Source organism: Erinaceus europaeus, chromosome 12, assembly GCF_950295315.1.
Source record: "Erinaceus europaeus chromosome 12, mEriEur2.1, whole genome shotgun sequence".
NCBI lineage: Eukaryota > Metazoa > Chordata > Mammalia > Eulipotyphla > Erinaceidae > Erinaceus > Erinaceus europaeus.
In genome coordinates, this window is record NC_080173.1 from 73,336,251 (window position 1) to 73,356,246 (window position 19,996).

Consider the following 19,996-nt stretch of genomic DNA (forward strand, 5'->3'; position numbering starts at 1 on the left):
GTGGGGATCCTTAGGCCGGTCCTTGTGCTTTGCGCCACGTGCGCTTAAACCACTGCGCTACTGCCTGACTCCCGTTAAAAAATTTTAGAATATTTATTTTTTTATGGGAAGGGAGAGACAGAACCAGAACATCACTCTGTCATACACAGTGCTGAGGACTGAACCTGGGGGACCTCATGCTTGAGAGTCAAATACTATGCCACTCTCTTTCCAACTGAAACTGAAGGGAAAAAAGTCTTCCAGGAATAATGGAATTGTGTTGGCATGAGAAAAGAGTACCTGGGTGGGGGAGACTACATAATGGCTATACAAGCAGACTCTTATGACTGAGGCTCCCAGATCCCAGGTTCAAACCCTCAGCTCCCCCTCCCCCCCAGAGCTGAGCAGTGCTCTGATTAAAAAAAAGAAGAAGAAGAAAAAAGGAAAGAATGAAAAGAAAGAAATAGTATCGAGTAAGTCCTACATGAGATAAGTCACAATTTACTCACTGTTTAGAGCTTTTAGGGAATGGCAAATTTCTTTTTTGGCTCCAGAGTTATCACTGGGGCTCGGTGCCTGCACTATGAATCTACTGCTCCTGGAGGCTATTTCCCACCCCCCTTTTGTTGCCCTTATTGTTTATCGTTGTTGTTACTGCTGTCGTTGTTGGATAGGATAGAGAGAAATCGAGAGAGGAGGGAGAGAGAAAGACACCTGCAGACCGGCTTCATTACTTGTGAAGCGACCCCCTACAGGTGGGTAGCCGGGGGCTCGAACTGGGATCCTCACGCTGGTCTCTGTGCTTTGTACCATGTGTGTTTAACCCTCTGTGCTACTGCCCGGCCTCCGGGAATGGCAAATTACTTACTGTTATACTGTCTTACTGTCTACTGAGCAGTTGAGGAAGAGCTCAACTGGCAGAGCACAGGAATTTCATACCTGAGGTTCCTAGTTTGATTTCTGGTGCTGCATGGGCCAGAGTGGTGCTCTGACTTGCCTCTTATCTCATGTGAACCCTCCCCCCCCTTTCTCGTAACAAACAGAACAAATTTATACATAAATAAAAGCTCTTGAGCCTCACTACCAGTGAGAAAGAACTTAGACGGGGGAGATCAGAATTCCTCCCTTCTCAGCATAAACAGACAACATCTGAAAGTTGCCTTGCTCACTGGGGTCCACAAGTGCAAAAGGATGCAGGACTGCAAGCCAAAGAAAGTCAGAGCAGAGCTATTAGGGTGATAAAATAACTCAAAATCCTCCATGTGGGGAATGAATAGAGAGAAGTCTCAGGGGTCAAGTACAGAGTTGTCAAGTATCAAGTGAGCCGACACAGGAAAGGACAGTGAAAACTGGCAAGCAGAAGAATCAATGGAAAAAAAACTTCAGGTGTGTGTGTATGTTTAATTTCGGGGTAAGTTTTTAATAAGTAGAACTGTCCAAAGACAGAATGATTTATCTCAAGGAGTGGTGAATTTCCCATGTCGAGGGGGTTCAAATGGGGCCTTGATGTCATGTGGAGGGAGGGGTTGCTCCACAGAGTCGGGCATTGGAAGGGGATGGGCCAGATGGCCTTTGCACAAATCCTTCTTTCCCCTGAGAATCTCTGAACACGGTGAACCTCCAAAGCACATAAACAGAGTTCAATTATTCACCTTACAAAAGGATTTTTTTTCACTTTACAAAAGACTTAGCCACAGGGTTCCTCTGACAGGCACTCCTGCAGCACATTCAAAGCACTATTCTCTCTGCACAGATGTGCGCGTGGAAAACACCAGTCCTGGAGGAGGAGGCAACTGGGTACAATCAGGGGCTTCTGTTCCCTTCTAGCCACTCAATCTGCCTTTGCTGCCTGGCCCTTGACATTGGGAAGGGGATACATGTGATTACAAAGGCCCTCGACATGGGCACCGACAATAATGTCTGTGGAAGCTTTAGTTGACTATGCAGAGTGCAGGGAAGCTGCCCCCAAACAGAAAGAGGTCCTGTAGCATCTAGTTTCAAACCCACCGCCAGTCTTTTCTTCTTCATTACTCCTTACTGACTGGGAGATCCTTCATAAAAGATGACGTGGCTGACACATGGCCCCTCTTTAGAAAGGTAGGTTTTCTCTTTGCCTGCTGGCAGGGTCTGTGCTAAGAAACAGATGGCGGGACAACAGCCTCATCGGCTGGCGTCTCCCCACAGAGGATGGGAGGAAAACGAGAGGTGCTGCCTCTGCTGGATACAGCAATCCAATGCCGGGCAGCTCAGTTAGCCAAGGGTGGGTAGCCCCTCGCTGGGCTGAAACCGAGGCTGGAGAGCTCCTTGGGAGTTGCCTGAAGGATCATCTCCTCCCAAAGGGGACACAAAGATGGCCCTGCAGCTCCTGCAAAAGGCAGTCGAACACCAGTGGCGTCACCTGTGAAAGGGCTCCAACCACTGAAAAGTTCTTGTTATTGTTCAGTCAGGCTTTGCCTGCCTGTGATACTCATTTATTACTTACACTTACTTTCTTTTTTAATTTCTTTATTGGGGAATTAATTGTTGATAGTCAACAGTAAAAGAAAATACAATAATTAGTACATGTGTAACATTTCTCAGTTTTCAACATAACAATTCAAACCCCATTAGGTCCTCCTCTGTCTTCCAGGATCTGAACCCTCCCCCACCTCCCCACCTTGGAGTCCTTTACTTTGGTGCAACACACCAACTCCAGTCCAGGTTCTGCTTTGTGTTTTCCCTTCTGATCTTATTTTTCAACTTCTGTCTATGAGTGAAATCATCTCATATTCTTCCTTCTCTTTTTGGCTGATCTCACTTAACATGATTCGTTCAAGCTCCATTCAAGATGGGGTGAAAAAAGTGAATGTATCATTTTTAATAGCTGAGTAATATATATATATATCTCACAACTTACTCAGACACCCATTTGTTGTTGGACACCTGGGTTGCTTCCAGGTTTTGGCTATTACAAACTATGCTGCTATGAACATAGGTATACATAAATCTTTTTGGATGGTTGTGTTTGTTTCATTGGGATATATCCCCAGGAGAGGAATTGCAGGATCATAGGGTAGGTCCATTTCTAGCCTTCTGAGAGTTCTCTAGACTGCTCTCCACAGAGGTTGGATCAATTGACATTCCCACCAGCAGTGTAGGAGGGTTCCTTTGACCCCACAACCTCTCCAGCATTTGCTGCTGTTACCTTTTCTGATGTATGTCATTCTTACAGGAGTGAAGTGGTATCTCATTGTTGTCTTTATTTGCATTTCTCTGACAATCAATGACTTGGAGCATTTTTTCATGTGTTTGTTGGCCTTTTTTTTTTTTTTTTTTTGCCTCCAGGGTTATTGCTGGGGCTCAGTGCCTGCACTACGAATCCACTGCTCCTGGAGGCTATTTTCTCCATTTTTTTTTTGCCTTTGTTGTTGTGCTTGTTGTAGTTGTTATTGTTGTCATAGCTGTTGTTGTTGTTGGATTGGACAGAGAGAAATGGAAAGAGGAGGGGAAGGCAGAGGGGGAAAGAAAGAGAGACACCTGCAGACCTGCTTCATCGCTTGCGAAGCGACCTCCTGTAGTTGGGGAGCCGGGGGCTCAAACTGGGATCCTTACGCTGGTCCTTGCACTTTGCACCATGTGCGCTTAACCCACTGCTCTACCGCCTGACTCCCCTTTGCTGGTCTTCTGTATCTCTTCTGTGGTGAATGTTCTGTACATATCCTCTACCTGTTTCTGGATGGGGTCATTTGTTTTTTTGTTGCTGAGTTTGGTGAGCTCTTTATATACTTTGGCTATTACCCTCTTGTCTGATGTATGGCACATAAAGATCTTCCATTCTGTGAGGGGTTTCTTTGTTTGGGTAGTGGTTTCTTTTGCCTCCAGGGTTACTGCTGGGGCTCAGTGCCTGCAGTGTGAATCCACTGCTCCTGGAGACCATTTTCCCCATTTTTGTTGCCCTTGTTGTTGTTATTGGTGATGGATAGGACAGAGAGAAATCGAAAGAGGAGGGAAGACGGAGTGGCAGAGAAAGAATAGACACCTGCAGACCTGCTTCACCGCCTGTGAAGTGACCCCCCTGCAGGTGGGGAGCCAGGGACTCGAACTGGGATCCTTATGCCAGTCCTATACAGAAGCTTTTAAATTTGATGTCCCATTGGCTTATTTTTGTTTTAGTCTTTGTAATTGGGCTTGTATCATTGAAGATGCCTTTAAAATTGAAATGGAAAAGAGATCTGCCAATATTTTCCTTTAAGTATTTCTGGTCTAACATTCAAGTCCTTGATCCATTTGGAATTACTTTTGTGTTTGGTGAAATATAGTGGTTCAGTTTCATTCTCCTGCATGTTCCAACCCAATTTTTCCAACACCATTTGTGGAAGAGACTCTCCCCACTTAATAGTCTGGGCACCTTTGTCAAAGATTAGATGTCCATTGGTGTGGGGGTGTTTTTTTTAACTAAAGCACTGGTCAGCTCTGGCTCATGGTGGTGCCAGGGATTAAACCTGGGACCTTAGAGCCTCAGGCATGAGAATCTGTTTGTATAATCATTATACTATCTCCCCTACCCAACATTTACTTTTCAATTTTTTTTATTATATTATTATTGTTATTGCAGAACAGAGGCCTCACACATGCACACTTTCATCACCCTGTGCTTTTAAAAATATTTATTTATGGGAGTCGGGCGGTGGTGCAGCGGGTTAAGCACACGTGGCACAAAGTGCAAGGACTGGCGGAAGGATCCCAGTTCAAACCCTCGGTTCCTCACCTGTAGGGGAATCGCTTCACAGGCAGTGAAGCAGGTCTGCAGGTGTCTATCTTTCTCTCCCCCCCCGTCTTTCCCTCCTCTCTCATTTCTCTCTGTCCTATCCAACAATGACATCAGCAACAACAACAATAAGAACTACAACAATAAAACAACAAGGGCAACAGAAGGAAATAAATAAATAAATATTTTAAAAAATGTATTTACTTGATAGAGATAGGGAAATCAAGAGTTAGAGAGGTAGAGAGGTGTCGTATGCTTTACATTGGTTTGTCCTAGCCCTCCCCCCACCAAGAGAACTGGATCAGGCCTGCTAATTTCACGGGCCCGCTTGGCCCCGCCCCAGAGGAACCCCGGGAAAGGGTTCCTGAGTTCGAGAGTGCGTGAGTTAGACAGAGTTCCTGAGTTCCTGAGTTCGAGAGTTTCAGAGTTACAGAGTAAGAGAGAGTGCCAGAGAGACAGAGTTCCTGGGTTCCTGAGTTCCAGAGTAAGAGACGGTTCCTGAGTTCGAGAGTAAGGGAGAGTGCTTGTGCCGCCGCAAAGAGACAGCGGAGCTCTGTTTGGTGATTAGTTTGTCTTAGTTTATGAATCGTTGTTCCTGAATAAAGAAATACAGCTGCCCTGCCCAGCCGTTGTCTCCGCGTCTCTGTTACCCACCGTGAAGCTAGACCCGCCTGGCAAGAGCCTCCGAAATTTTAACAACAAATGGCGCCCAACGTGGGGCAACTGCATAGACCTGCGTCATAGCGGGTGTCCCATAACTGAGTTCGAGAGTTTCAGGGTTACAGAGTAAGAGAGAGTTCCAGTGTGCCAGTTTCAGAGGGCTCTCAAGTACGAGAGTTCCAGAGTGCCAGAGTTGGAGGGTTCCTGAGTTCCTGAGTTCCAGAGTAAAAGAGGGAGTGCTTGTGCCGCCGCAAAGAGACAGCAGAGTTCTGTTTGGTGATTAGTTTGTCTTAGTTTATGAATCATTGTTCCTGAATAAAGAAATACAGCTTCCCTGCCCAGCCGTTGTCTCTGCGTCTCTGTTACCCGCCGTGAAGCTAGCCGGCCCGGCAAGAGCCTACAAATTTTAACAACAGAGAGGAAGAAAGACACCTACAGCACTGCTTCACCACTCGTGAGGCTTTCCCCTGCAGGTGGAGGCCAGAAGCTTAAACTGGGATCCTTACACATGTGTGCTCAACCAGCTGTGCTACCACCCAGTTACCCACCCTGTCTTTTAAAAAGAAATTTTGATAGAGAGACAGACAGAGATACCACAGTCCTGGAGGAGCTTCCTCAAATGTAACAGAAACTCCCATGTGGTGCTGGGATTTGAATTTGGGCTGTACGCATGGCAAGACAAGTGTCTTCTCTGGTGAGCTGGCTCTCTGGTCCTGCTTCATTATTTTTTTTTCTGATACTGCATATTTGTTCTTGTCTTTCTTATTTTTACAGCAGTGCAGACCCAAGGCCTCATATGCACAAGGCATGTGCTCTATTGCTGAGTCCCCCTCCCTGGCCTCCACTCATGAATCTTAATTCTCCCTTAAAAGTGAATGACTTTTAAGGGTGGGGGTAGATAACTTAATGGTTATGCAAGGAGACTCTCATACCCAAGGCTCCAAAGTCTCAGGTTCAAACCCCTGTACCTCCATAAGCCAGAGCTGAGCAGTGCTCTGGAAAAAAAAAATGAATGAATGAATAAAATACTTCATTAGGAAATCTAGGATATCTTGTAGAGTTAGCAAAAAAAAAAAGTGACTGAAAACTAGATAGCAGAGGGAGAATCCAGTGAGCAAGGCCCAGGACTTTCAGATGGGATAGCATGTGCCAGAGGGATACTCTGGTTCTCCCCCTCCCCTATAAGGAAATAAATACATCTTAAAAAAAAATGACACCCTTGGTCATAGCAGTGCTATCCACAATCACCTAAAAGTAGAAGCAACTCACTGTCCACCAACAGATGGACAAACAAAACTTGGTATATCCATACAGTGGAATAGTATTCAGTCTCAACAGGAAGGAAATTCAGGGGTCAGGTGGTGGCAAACCTGGTTAAGTGCCCCTGGCCCCCACTTGGAGGAGAAAGCTTCATGACTGGTGAAGCAATGTTGCAGGTGTCTCTGTCTCTCTCTCTCTCTTTCTACCTCCCTCTTCCTCTGAATTCCCTATGTACTATCAAATAAAATACACTGTTTTATTAAAAAAAATAAGAAAGGCAATTCAGAGGGGATGAGACAGCTCACCTCATAACAAACATGGCTTATGATGTATGGGGTCGTGGGCTTAAGCCCCAGCACCACATGGGGTGTCCCATGGATGGTGAAGCAGTGCAGAGGTATCTTTTCTTTCTATTTTTTATATTTGTTTATTTATTTGCCTCCAGGGTTACCTCTGAGGCTTGGTGCCTGCATTACAAATCCACTACTCCTGGAAACGATTTTTTCTCTTTTGTTGCCCTTGTTTATCATTGTTGTTGTTGTTGTTATTGCTGTCGTTGTTATTGGATAGGACAGAGAGAAATGGAGAGAGGAGAGAAGACAGAGATGGGGAGAGAAAGATAGACACCTGCAGACCTGCTTCATTGCCTGTGAGGCGACTTCTCTGCAAGAAGAACCGGAGGAGAACCGGAGGCTCGAACTGGGATCCTTGAGCTGGTCCCTGCACTTTGCGCCATGTGTGCTTAACCCACTGCGCTACCGCCTGGCCCCTTTCTCTCTCTTTAGATAAAAGAAAGGGATAGGGAAAAAAAAAGTTCCTAGGAAGCTACTCAACAGTAATGTGCATGTGTATAGTCCTGGATCCATTACCCTATGCAGCATAAAAGGGACAGAGAGAGACACGGAGAATTAGAGACATCACAGGGGCCAGGAGGTGGTACACCTGGTTAAATGCACATATTACAGTGCACAAGGATCCGGGTTCAAGCTCCTGATCCCTACCTGCAGGGGGAAAGTTTCACGAGTAGTGAAGCAGGGCTGCAGGTGTCTCTCTGTCTCTTTCTCTCTCTATCTCCCCTCTCATCAATTTTTCTCTGTCTCTATCCAATAGTAAATAAATAAAATTAAAAAATGACATCATAGCACTGAAGCCCCCACCCCTCATGCCACAGTACTCATTTATGATGAACCAGGGATTCATCCCTGGGTCTGTTCACCCACACTTCTGAGACAGAGTCACATTCTATCTGGTTGTGATGTATGTCCCTGCTGACTATCTCACTGTCCCCAAAAGCAAGTGGATGTCTGTAAATGACCAGACTTCCTGTAGCTAAAAGGTTAAACTAAAAACCTACCAGCTGCCTCATTATCCTGCATGACCCGTTACTCTCTCCAATCCAATGAGCACAGTGAAACAACAGGAGAAAAGGGGGTGGGGGCCTCTCACTGCTGCTGCTATAAACACTGAAAAGCCTGAGGGGCCCTCGGGAACACAAAACCTTTTGCAGGCCCTTTCTTTCTTTCCATTCTCTCCCACAGCCTCTCAGGGTGAGACATACCTCACCACAGCCAACAGGGCTGGTAACTGTTCCTGAAGGAACAGTGCTCACCTGAGAAGCCAAGAGCTCAGAGGCTAAAACCCAGGAGGGGAGCACCCCTTCCAATAGAGTCTTACATATCACCAGTAGAAACAGTTTCTACTCAGATGGCTTCAGGAAAACTGTACACAGAAAATGGAAAAGTGTGACACAGATAAATAAGGGAGTGACTCTTTTTCTATCCACAAAAGCCAGACCCAGTGATAACAAAAAACAAAGACAAGACGATGTCATCCTGGATTATTCAGGTGACACATCCAATGATACTTCTAAGAGAAGGAAGACACAGGAGGAAAGGTGAAATGAAGATAGAGCAGACTGGCGGTGATAGGCCAAGGAAGTCAGAGATCGCTGGCAAAGAAGGTAGGGAAGTACTAAGCCCTGAGGCCCTGTTTTGTGATTTGTCACAACAACCTCAAAAACTAATTCACTGGGGTGGGGGTAGATGGCATAGTGCTTATACAAACAGACTCTCATGCCTGAGTCTCCAAAGTCCCAGGTTCAATTCCCCATACCACCATAAGCCAGAGCTGAGCAGTGCTCTGGTAAAATTAAATAAATGAATGAATGAATAAATTAAAAGAAATAATAAGGGAGTGACTATTTGTCCTACAAAGGTTTTTTTTTTTTTTTCTTCTTTGTATAGTGAACCTTACAGAAATCTTTACTGTATCTTTTAGGTAACAATCTTTCCTTGTGCTTTGATAGTATGGTTCAATGTACAATAATTAAGACCTCCAATATTCTAGGACACAACATATATTGCTGGAATAAAGTATAAGTAAATACCATGCATATCTTGCATATTAAAAAAATGGAACTCTAAAAAATTTTCAAAAAAAAAGGGGGAGTTGGGCGGTAGTGCAGCAGGTTAAGTACACGTGGCACAAAGCACAAGGACCGGTGTAAGAGTCCCGGTTGGAGGCCCTGGCTCCCCACCTGCAGGGGAGTCGCTTCACAAGTGGTGAAGCAGGTCTGCAGGTGTCTAATCTTTCTCTCCCCATCTCTGTCTTCCCTTCCTCTCTCCATTTCTCTCTGTCCTATCCAACAATGACGACATCAATAACAACAACAATGGTAACTATAACAATAAAACAACAAAGGCAACAAAATGGAATAAATAAATATTAAAGAATAAATAAATAAATGAACTCTGGCTTAGAGGCCCCCAGAAAAAGACAATTATTCAGTTATGTGTAGTGTTATCCTCCCAGTGTTTACAACAAGAAAACTTGGTCTGGGGAGATAGTTCAGGTGGCAGAGCACAGGACTTGTATACCTGAGGCTCCTGGTTCAATTCCCAGTGCTGCATGTGCTGTTTTTTCTCTATTTTATATGAAACTGTCTCTCTTATGATTTGAATAATAAATATATATTTTAAAAGTCTTGATTGTAGGTCTCTTAATCCTATCCATATATTTTTCTGACATATTTTAAAAATTTAATCCCTTCATAAACACTGTAGGCTTTTTGAAATGTGAAGTGTTTTTATGAAATATAAGACATTTTCATTCATATCTGACATGATAGACTTTAAAATACATAAGATTAAAAAAGATAGGAATGGACACTACTTAATGCTCAGAGGATCAGTCAATCAAGAGGACTTAACAATTATTAATATCTATGCACCCAATGAGAAGCCATCTAAATACATCAAACTTCTACTGAAAGAGCTACAGCAATATATTAACAGTAACACAATCATAGTAGGGGACTTCAACACCCCACTATCTCAACTTGACAGATCATCCAGGAAGAAAATCAGTAAAGACATAAGGGAGCTAAATGAAGAGATAGATAACCTAGAACTATTGGACATTTTCAGAGTCATTTAGAGCAAGTTGTGGTATATATACACAATGGAATACTACTCAGCTGTAAAAAATGGTGACTTCACCGTTTTCAGCCGATCTTGGATGGACCTTGAAAAAATCATGTTGAGTGAAATAAGTCAGAAACAGAAGGATGAATATGGGATGATCTCACTCTCAGGCCGAAGTTGAAAAACAAGATCAGAAAAGAAAACACAAGTCGAACCTGAAATGGAATTGGAGTATTACACCAAAGTAAAAGACTGTGGGGTGGGTGGGTGGGTGGGGAGAATACAGGTCCATGAAAAATGATGAATGAAATAGTGGGGGTTTTATTGCTAAATGGGAATCTGGGGAATGTTATGCATGTAAAAAAAAAAGAAGTAGAAACGCAAAGCAGAAATTGACTGAGTTTGGAGTATGGCACCAAAGTAAGAAAGCAGAAGTATACTAGAGTTTGCAGTGAGTACCTCCCTAATACTTCCTCTCCACTTTTCCAAGCTTTGGGTCCATGATTGCTCAACAATTTGTTTGGCTTTGTATGTTAACTCTCTTTTCAGTCACCAGGTTCCAGGTATCATCAGGATGCCGGCCAGACTTCCCTGGATTGAAGACACCACCAATGTGTCCTGGAGCTCAGCTTCCCCAGAGACCCATCCTACTAGGGAAAGAGAGAGGCAGATTGGGAGTATGGACCGACCAGTCAACGCCCATGTTCAGCGAGGAAGCAATTACAGAAGCCAGACCTTCTACCTTCTGCAACCCTCAATGACACTGGGTCCATGCTCCCAGAGGGATAGAGAATGGGAAAGCTATTGCGGGAGGGGGTGGGATATGGAGATTGGGTGGTGGGAATTGTGTGGAGTTGTACCCCTCCTACCCTATGGTTTTGTTAATTAATCCTTTCTTAAATAAAAAAAAAAAACTGGTATAAAAAAAAAAAAAGACATTTTCATTCAAGACAGTCTCCTATTGATTGAAATAGAGTCATAAGAACAGAAGTGTTTTTTTCTCTATTATGTATCTTATACAAAAATGGATACATTTTCTGATATAGTTCTGTATAGTTATGAGGAAAAAAGCTTACAAAAATTATTATTAAAAAAACTTACAAAAATTAAAAAGCAAATGAATGTATTGAGCTGCTGTAAAAGTGATGACATATCTTTCTATTTTTTTTCTATGCAAAAATGCATCATGACTTTCCTGCAACCTGACCTGATCACACACACACACACACACACACACACACACACACACACACACACACGCAGACATGTATACACAGATTTCAGAGCTGCTCAGCGATTTATCATATGAAAAGCATTTTAATTTCCACTTATTTCCTGAGATTCTCCTAAGCACCTTGAGAAGAAGGCATCACGGATGACAGAATTGAAACCAATAAGGAGCTCACAGCTATTAAGGTGGTGGTACTAGTACTCAAATGAAGATTTTCTGACTGCCAACTTCATGCCTCGCTCTTCTCCTTTTTTAAAATATGTATTCATTTATTCCCTTTTGTTGCCCTTGTTGTTTTATTGTTGTAGTTATTATTGATGTCGTTGTTGTTGGATAGGACAGAGAGAGAAATGGAGAGAGGAGGGGAAGACAGAGAGGGGGAGAGAAAGATAGACACCTGCAGACCTGCTTCACCGCTTGTGAAGCGACTCCCTTGCAGGTGGGGAGCCGGGGGCTCGAACAGGGATCCTTACGCCAGTTCTTGTACTTTGAGCCACCTGCGCTTAACCCGTTGCGCTACCCCCCGACTCCCATGTCTTTCTCTTCTTTCTATTCCCATGAGGTGCTTTACTGTGTGCACATAGACCAGGCCTTTATTTTGGAATTAAAAGCTGAACCATGTGAAATTGCCAATGTTTAAATGCTTCTGACCTACAGAAATGTAATTTCTGGCTTAGCTAATTTGGGTAGAGGCAGCCTCTTGATGAAAGGAAACCAACCTTTCTAATGACTTTTTCTTCGCTCTGAAAGAAGCACCAAACCACTTTCTAGAGAATGGCTACTGTATGTCAAGCTCCAGGGGCTGGAAAGTGCCCTGCAGGCCAGGGAAAGGCACTATCCTTCTGAAGGGAAGCGGGCTCCCAGCTAGACCACTCATCTCCCCCACAGGCCAGGGGTCACTTGCCAGAAAGAAGAGTAGATGAGAGCAAAACTGCTTTTACGCCTCACTTGAACACCCATGCACCCCTTCTTGGGGTGGTCTGTCCTCACCATGAGGGACTTTCAGGGCACCAGGGCTGTTTCCCATGATTAGGGTGCAGACAGGACATCTTTATGAACCTGGTTGTTACTTCCTTCCTATATTTGCTGAGCTGTGCTTGCTCGTCCCTCACACACTTACACATCGTAGTGGGGGAGGGGGAGGCTAGCATTGCCTTCTCCTCCAGAAAGGAATTGGGGCAGGGGGAGGGTGCAGTGGAGGAGGCAGAATATAGAGAAAAAGCTGTGTCTGGGGAAAGCTGTGGCACTGATACGGAATGACCCATTTAAAAGGGCCATGTGAGGCTGGTCTCTGCACCTAGGCTCTCAGCAGACCAAGCACACATGTGCATGTGCGTGCATGTGTGTGTGTGTGTGTGTGTATGAAGTCATACAGGCATTAACATACACTAAACACTCACACAGGCTTTCCCACACCTGCCGTATTTTCTATCTAAGCACTCATCGGAAGTTGCCAATTCAGGCAAGCTGCATTTCAATCAGTGTCTGTCTGACTGTCTAAGTCTATTTCTCCTGGTCTCCCTTCCATGAAAAGAACAGGGATGGAGGGGTGTTAAGGAGCACAGTAGGTGAGAGTGGAGATAATAAAGAAGCAATGGGAGAATTTAGGAGCTCAAAAACTGTTGTAATTGATTATTCACACATCCACCACGTAAGTGAAGATGGTGGAGGAGAGAAGTGAGAGCAGGAAGATCCCAAAGAAAAGCTATGCCTTTCCCGGATACTCTCCATTCCTTCCTTCACCAACAGTAAAAAAATTATTTATTAATGAGAAAGATAGAAGGAGAGAGAGAAAGACATCACTTTGGTACATGTGCTGCTGGGGATTGAACTCTGGACCTCATGCTTGAGAGTCCAATGCTTTATTCACTGTGCCACCTCCTGGGCCACTACATTTGGTACACTCCATCTACCATGAGCTCAACCCCATGCTAGGCGGGAGGAAACAGGTGTGTCAGCCTTGGCCCTCCCAGGCCATCCGGGGCATTAGGTAGAGTTAGCCAGGCACTACCAGCAGCTCCTCCAAACTGCACACTGCTTCCAAAACAGAGGAGCAGTTTTCCTGCCTCTCTGAGACTATCAAGTTCAAGTCAGTTTCTCACCTTGAAGAGCCAAACTCTATTCTGAGGCCACTCCTCTCCAGTGAGGAGCAGGGAATTAAGTTAACATTGATACTGAGGGGTTATTACAGGTCAAAAAATTTCACCAATATAGAAACCAAGATACAAAAGCAGTTACATAATTTGCCCAAGCTCACTCTTTCAGAAGTGAGAAGCTGAATGGCTCCATCACCCATGCTTTCAACCATTTCTCTGTACTAAACTGAGTTTTAGGCAAAGGCAAAGAAATTTAAAACACTGGAATGGCAGCAACCTTGCACTTTGAGATGCTGGTATAGGGGACAACACACGAGTGGTTGTCAGATGTGAGTTCAGGCTCTGAGTGTGCCACAAACCTGACTGTGACTTTACACTAATCATTTAAATTCCCAGAGCCACTTTTCCTATTTGAAATTTTGGCAAAATTACCTTGAATGTCCTTTTAATTTAAACCATTGATGAGAAACAGTTAATTACAATAGTGCAAGTTAGTGGTCAAGAATTTCAACACATTTTAGGGTCAGCAAGATAATTCACCCGGAGAGTGTACTTACTCGGGCATATATACAACCCAGGTTCAAGCCTGACCCCCACTACACTGAAGCTTTGGTGCTGTGGTGTCTTTCCTTCTCTCTGTTTCTATCTGAAAAAGTTAGCCTAGGGCAGTGGAGCTGCAGTGACAACAACAGCAAGAAAAAAAGAAAAAGGGGAAAAAAAGAGTTTTGAAATTAAGTCATGAATGTGAAACAGGTGGAATAGGGAGATAGGAAGATGCATAGGCAAAGCCACGACTGGAGAAGATAAGAATGCGGGAATGCTCCATTTGAAATGGGTCTGAGTATATCAGACAAACAACTAATAGCAATCGTCTGTACAGAACTGGTACAGATCTACACAAGAAGCAAAATTAACCGAATAAAAAAGTGGGCCAGAGAACTAAACAGTTCTTTGGGGGGTCGGGTGGTGGTGCATCTAGTTGAGCACACCTGTTACAATGCTTAAGGACCCAGATACGAGCCCCCTGGTCCCCACCTGCAGGGGAAAGCTTCACAAGTGGTGAAGCAGGGCTGCAGGTGTCTCTCTGTCTCTCTCCCTTTCTATCTCCCCCTTCCTTCTCACTTTCTGGCTGTCTCTATACAATAAACAAAGATTAAAAAAAATTATCAGGAGTCGGGCGATAGCGCAGCGGGATAAGTGCACGTGGCGCAAAGCACAAGGACCGGTGCAAGGATCCAGGTTCGAGCTCTCGGCTCCCCACCTACAGGGGAGTCGCTTCACAAGTGGTGCAGCAGGTCTGTAGGTGTCTGTCTTTCTCTCCCCCTCTCTGTCTTCCCCGCCTCTCTCCATTTCTCTCTGCCATAGCCAACAACGACCACATCAATAACAACAACAATAATAATTACAACAATAAAAAAACAACAAAGACAACAAAAGGGAATAAATAAGTAAATATTAAAAATTTTTTTCTCTAAGATGGAACTAAATAGTTTTCTAAAAAAGAGACACAGGGCCCATAGACATGAATAAATGCTCCACTTCAGTTATCATCAGAGAAATGCAAATTAAAACTACACTGAGATTCCATCTCACACCTGAGAGAATGGCTTCCATCAACAAACCAGGAAATGACAGGTTGTGTCAATGGAGAGGTTGTGGAAAAGAGGGAACTCTGGGTGTGTGGGTGTGTGTGTGTGTATAGCTTAATGATTATGCAAAAGAGACTCTGATGCCTGGGGCTCCAAAGTCCCAGGTTCAATCGCCCACACCACCTCAGCCAGAGTTGATCAATAAATAGTCTGCAGTGAGTCAGTATAAAGTTTATAATGAAATCGTGTCTACTTAGACTTAGATACTCTCCTCACCTACTTTCTATTACACTTCCCTCACTCATTCCAAAGCTAACCCTATCAAAGCAAGGACTGCAAAAGCTGAATAAGGGCAAGAGACTGGCATACTTTAACGATGACTCTTTAGTCACTATCAGGCCACCCCATCAGCTGGGGCCCTAGTTGGGGAGTCCTAAGATTTCCAAACAGACATGATGGGCCTAGATCTCGAGTAAATCCCTCTCTCCATTGTTACCGGTCATCTCTATCTGGAACAACACAATAGACCCCTTTGTAGGGCCCCACAGGACCTTGCCCTCAACTTGGATCAACAACAGTAGAGAATGTTCCATCCGCCAAAGGGAGGCTAGACAACATACTCTATGCTACACCTGAGGAAGATGGGTCCTGATATTGGGGCAGCTTGGAACGTTCCTACTCATGACCACAGAATGTGAGCTCAGATCTACAGGGATGCAGAGGTCACATAAGCTCCTAAGCTGAATATGGGCCCCAGATCACATCAAATCGATGGGGTTTACAGTCAACAATATTTATACCCCTTTCTCATATTTGGGAGCTACTCTCTTCCCTGATCCAGTTTTCTGGTCCTTTTTCCAGCTATGACATCATCTCCCCAGACAATAACTTGGACCCATCTGCATATCAGATTTCAGGCTCAGGGCAAAACAAAAACAAACAAACAAACTAGTATAGTCATGAGTCCTTTGGAATATAACTAAACTATGCCTACTAGCTATCTACAAAACGGAGACCCCCCTCTCCCCCAACTCTTCATCTGCACTCTTCCAGCCTTTAGATTCATGATTAGTCAACAATTTGTTTGGCTTTATATGTTAACTCTCTTTTCAGCCACCAGGTTCCAGATGCTACCATGATGCCAACCAGACTTCCCTGGACAGACAACCCCACCAATGTGTTCTGGAGCTCCAATTCCCCCAGAACCCCGCCCCACTAGGGAAAGAGAGAGATAGGCTGGGAGTATGGATCGACCTGTCAACGCCCATGTTCAACGGGGAAGCAATTACAGAAGCCAGACCTTCCACCTTCTGCATCCCACGATGACCTTGGGTCCATACTCCCAGAGGGTTAAAGAATAGGAAAGCTATCAAGGGAGGGGATGGGATACAGAGTCCTGGTGGTGAGAATTGTACGAAGTTGTACCCCTCTTATCCACTGGTTTGTCAGTGTTTCCTTTTTATAAATAAAATTAAAAAAAAGAAAAAGTAAAAGAAAGGGGAACACTGCTACATTGCTGGTGGGAATACAAACTGGTAGAGCTCCTTTGGAAGAGTCTTTAAACAAATAAAAACAGGGGCTGGGCGGTAATGCAACGGGTTAAGCGCACATGGCGCAAAGTGCAAGGACTGGCATAAGGATTCCAATAGGAGCCCCAGCTCCCCACCTGCAGGGGGATCGCTTCACAAGCGGTGATGCAGGGCTGTGGGTGTCTATCTTTCTCTCCCCGTCTTCCCTTCCTCTCTTGATTTCTCTCTGTCCTATCCAACAACAATGACATCAATAACAACAATAATAATAACAACAATGATAAACAACAATGGCAACAAGAGGGAAAAATGGCCTCGAGGAGCAGAGGATTCCAGTGCAGGCACCAAGCCCCAGCAATAAGCCTGGAGGCAAAAAAAGGGAAAAAGAATCTAGAACCCATCTCCAGGGATAAAAACAGGTCAAATAACAGCAGAAGGGAATCTGAGAAAGGCATGCTGGGATAGGAGGTGCTTACCATCACAATATTGGCTAGATGGGCAGAGACGAGTGCATACACTCCTCCTGAGGAGCCCACGACTGGTGCAGTCATGTCAGCCACAGACACTGCCAAGGAACCTGGCACAAAGAGAGAGAACAATTCAGGAATGCTGGAGCTGGCCTTCTACCTCAGTCTCAGGCTTCAGGTGCTGTAGCAACAGGCTTCTTCTCTTCCTTCCTGGATCCTGTAGGATTCATGTACAATGAAAAAAGAGCCATTTAATTCAAGCTTTCCTTTTTATAGATAGGAAACAAAAGACTCAATGGAGGGAAGTGATCATCCAACTTTTTTTTTTTTTTTACATTTTTATTTCCCCTTTTGTTGCCCTTTTTTTTTATTGTTGTTGTAGTTATTATTGCTGTTGTCATTGTTAGATAGGACAGAGAGAAATGGAGAGAGGAGGGGGAGATGGGGAGAGGATGATAGACACCTGCAGAGCTGCTTCACCGCCTGTGAAGCGACTCCCCTGCAGGTGGGGATCCTTACGCTGCCGGTCCTTGCGCTTCGTGCCACGTGTGCTTAACCTGCGGCGCTACCGCCTGACCCCCTTCATCCAACTCTTAATCTAGCCATAGCTTCACCTTGTGCCACCTTGCAGTTCTGGAGCAATAACAAAAATAGTAGTGGGAGATGTCATGAAAACAGCTACCACTTGGGTAGCACTGAGTTGCTGACAAGGTCAAACATTTTTACATTCTCCCTTTTAACCCTCAAGACAGTCCTCTGAGGTAGGTGCTAGTGGCCTTGTAGTGAAGATGAGATGACTGAGCCCAGGGTCATTTGTCATGAGGGGATGGAGCAAAATGGAGCAGTCTTGGTGTGCCTGACACAAGGTCCACACTCCTGAAACTGATGCAGAGGGCAGCCTCCAGCCTCTACATAGCAATCTGCTCAATAAGCAGAAACCTGCTTAGCGTCACATCCAGCTTCCTCCAGCAAAGTGAAATCACTAAAGACCAACATGCTCTCCTGAGCAGGGGGCTCTTTAGAGGAAAAAAATGTCCTTGAACAGTCCCCAGAAAGAGACAGAGAGATGATGTCATCTCTCTGGGGGAAAGGAAGGGTATAGACTCTTGGTCTGGGGGATGACAAACTTTTGTCCTGGGAGGGAAGCCCAGCAGTGAGGAGATGGGGAATGTATTGTTCTGGTCTCATTTAAATGTGATCAATGCTTTGGCTTCCAGGGAAGGACATGGGAGACTAAAAATAACTAGGAGGTAGAGCCCAGGGCTCAGAGATGTGGCTGGTCTGGGTGAGTGTGCAGAAATCACCAATGGAAAATGCCCGCAGGCTCATGAGCCAATTAGTTGCTGATGGGTGGAGAAAGGGGGGGCAGGCGGCAGGCCAAATGCTGCAGGTTCTGTGCAGGGGAGGGTCTACTCCTTGGAGAGGCTGGGCCCAAACTGCAACCGGAACACCGGACAGTGCAGGCATGAGAACCCCTTTGATATCACCTTTCTTCCCCTAAGATGACTGGGCCTAGGGAGATTCTTTAAGGAAAAGACCCTCACTACAGACTCTTGGTCTCAAGGGAGAGGCAATCAAGAACAAAACTGTCATGAAGTGAGAACTCTCAAGTCCTTCTCTCCTACCAGGGTAACCATAAATCTTTCCTCTCCCCCACCCAGGATTTAATTAGGTATTGATTTATTGTCAGATAACTTTTCTTTAACTGCCTAACCACAGGGTCAGCCATCAGGGGAAAAAAAATTCAGGGTGGCACACAGACAGGCAGCAGGATCTGCATGACAAAGGATTCCCACACTCTCCTGGCAGGGCTGGCTGAGAAGGCTGCATTGCAGGGCTGTGGAGGGCTGGCTGCCCAGGCTGCTCCTCATTAATTACCGTTTGGTCAGAGGAGGCCCCAGTCTCCCTGGGCTGGCCTTTCTTCCTCTGTGTAAGGCTCAAACAACGGCGCATATTCTGCTCCTTCAGTGTCCCCATCAGGGGCAGAGGCATCAGAGAAACCCCCAGCGTGCAGGCTGCACACATCAACATTTCCCTCACCCTACTAGTGGGTGGGAGGCCTGAACCCAGGGCAGGGGTCAGTGTGGGGGCTGTGTCAGGAGTACAGAATGGAGACGTGGCTGGCTAACTGCATGACCTTGGAACAGGCTTTGAATTCTTTGGGCTTCAGTTTTCACATGTGTGAAGCGAGGAGTTCTTAGACCTTCCAACTTCTGAGCAGTGAACCCTTCCTCTCAAAGGAAACCTTACCCAGGCCTCTTCCCTGTGGAGTAGAACACAGAGAGACATGCTGACTGAATGGGTGGAGTCTGGGGAACAGGGTTTGTCACCCACTGGAAGGGAACTCAAGGGTTCCTTCCTGATCAGTAATTCAATAAGCTGAGTCTTGCCTTCTGATCCCGGCTCAGTTCCTGGTTCTAGAGTTTTGAAAAGTAATACCACAAGGTACAGCCATTAGCTTTGCACAAGAGAACTTGATAAGAATAACTACAAGCATGGGCATGTATGCATATCAGCATACTAATAAAGGCCATGTGTGGCAGGACTAATTAATAAAGGCGGGCTTGTTGATCAGCTATTGTGAACATCATAAATGACAGCTGTATAAGATCAACAGGAGTCCCTCAGGGGTAATGAAGAGAGAGGCCAGGGAGCAAAGGGCAAGCTGGAGCGACAGGCCACACATCTGCGAGACAGCAGCCCCAAGAACTACTTCTAGTTAGGGCTCTGACTTGTCCCAGAGAAATTGTGGGGCCACGTCAGCACTCCCCAGCCCAAACATTTCCTTTCTCTGGGCTGCTGGCAAAACGGGGGTGATAGAACTCGCTTCTTAAAGTTATGATAAACATAGGAGATAACATGTATACTCTACACCTGGAATATCAGATGTGCTAAGAAGAGGTTAGTTATCATTGCTATAAAATGTGATGGCCTTGGACTTAGAATCTTCACTGAGTAAGAATTAGAGAACAGGATCAGATGTCTGTTAAGACCTCCCTTGGCTTTTTTTTTTTTT

The 19,996-nt window shown here is 45.0% G+C and overlaps 1 protein-coding gene across 4 annotated transcripts in view; it reads right to left on the reverse strand.

The window, feature by feature from the left end:
- The window catches only part of RHBDL3 (rhomboid like 3), a 76,517-nt gene that overhangs the window by 8,747 nt on the left and 47,774 nt on the right, over window positions 1–19,996 (reverse strand). For all 4 annotated transcript variants that reach the window (XM_007530824.3, XM_060203978.1, XM_060203977.1 and 1 more), the window contains one exon: window positions 16,990–17,090. In XM_007530824.3, the coding sequence (XP_007530886.1) occupies window positions 16,990–17,090 (101 nt within the window). The remainder of the gene's footprint in view (window positions 1–16,989; window positions 17,091–19,996) is intronic.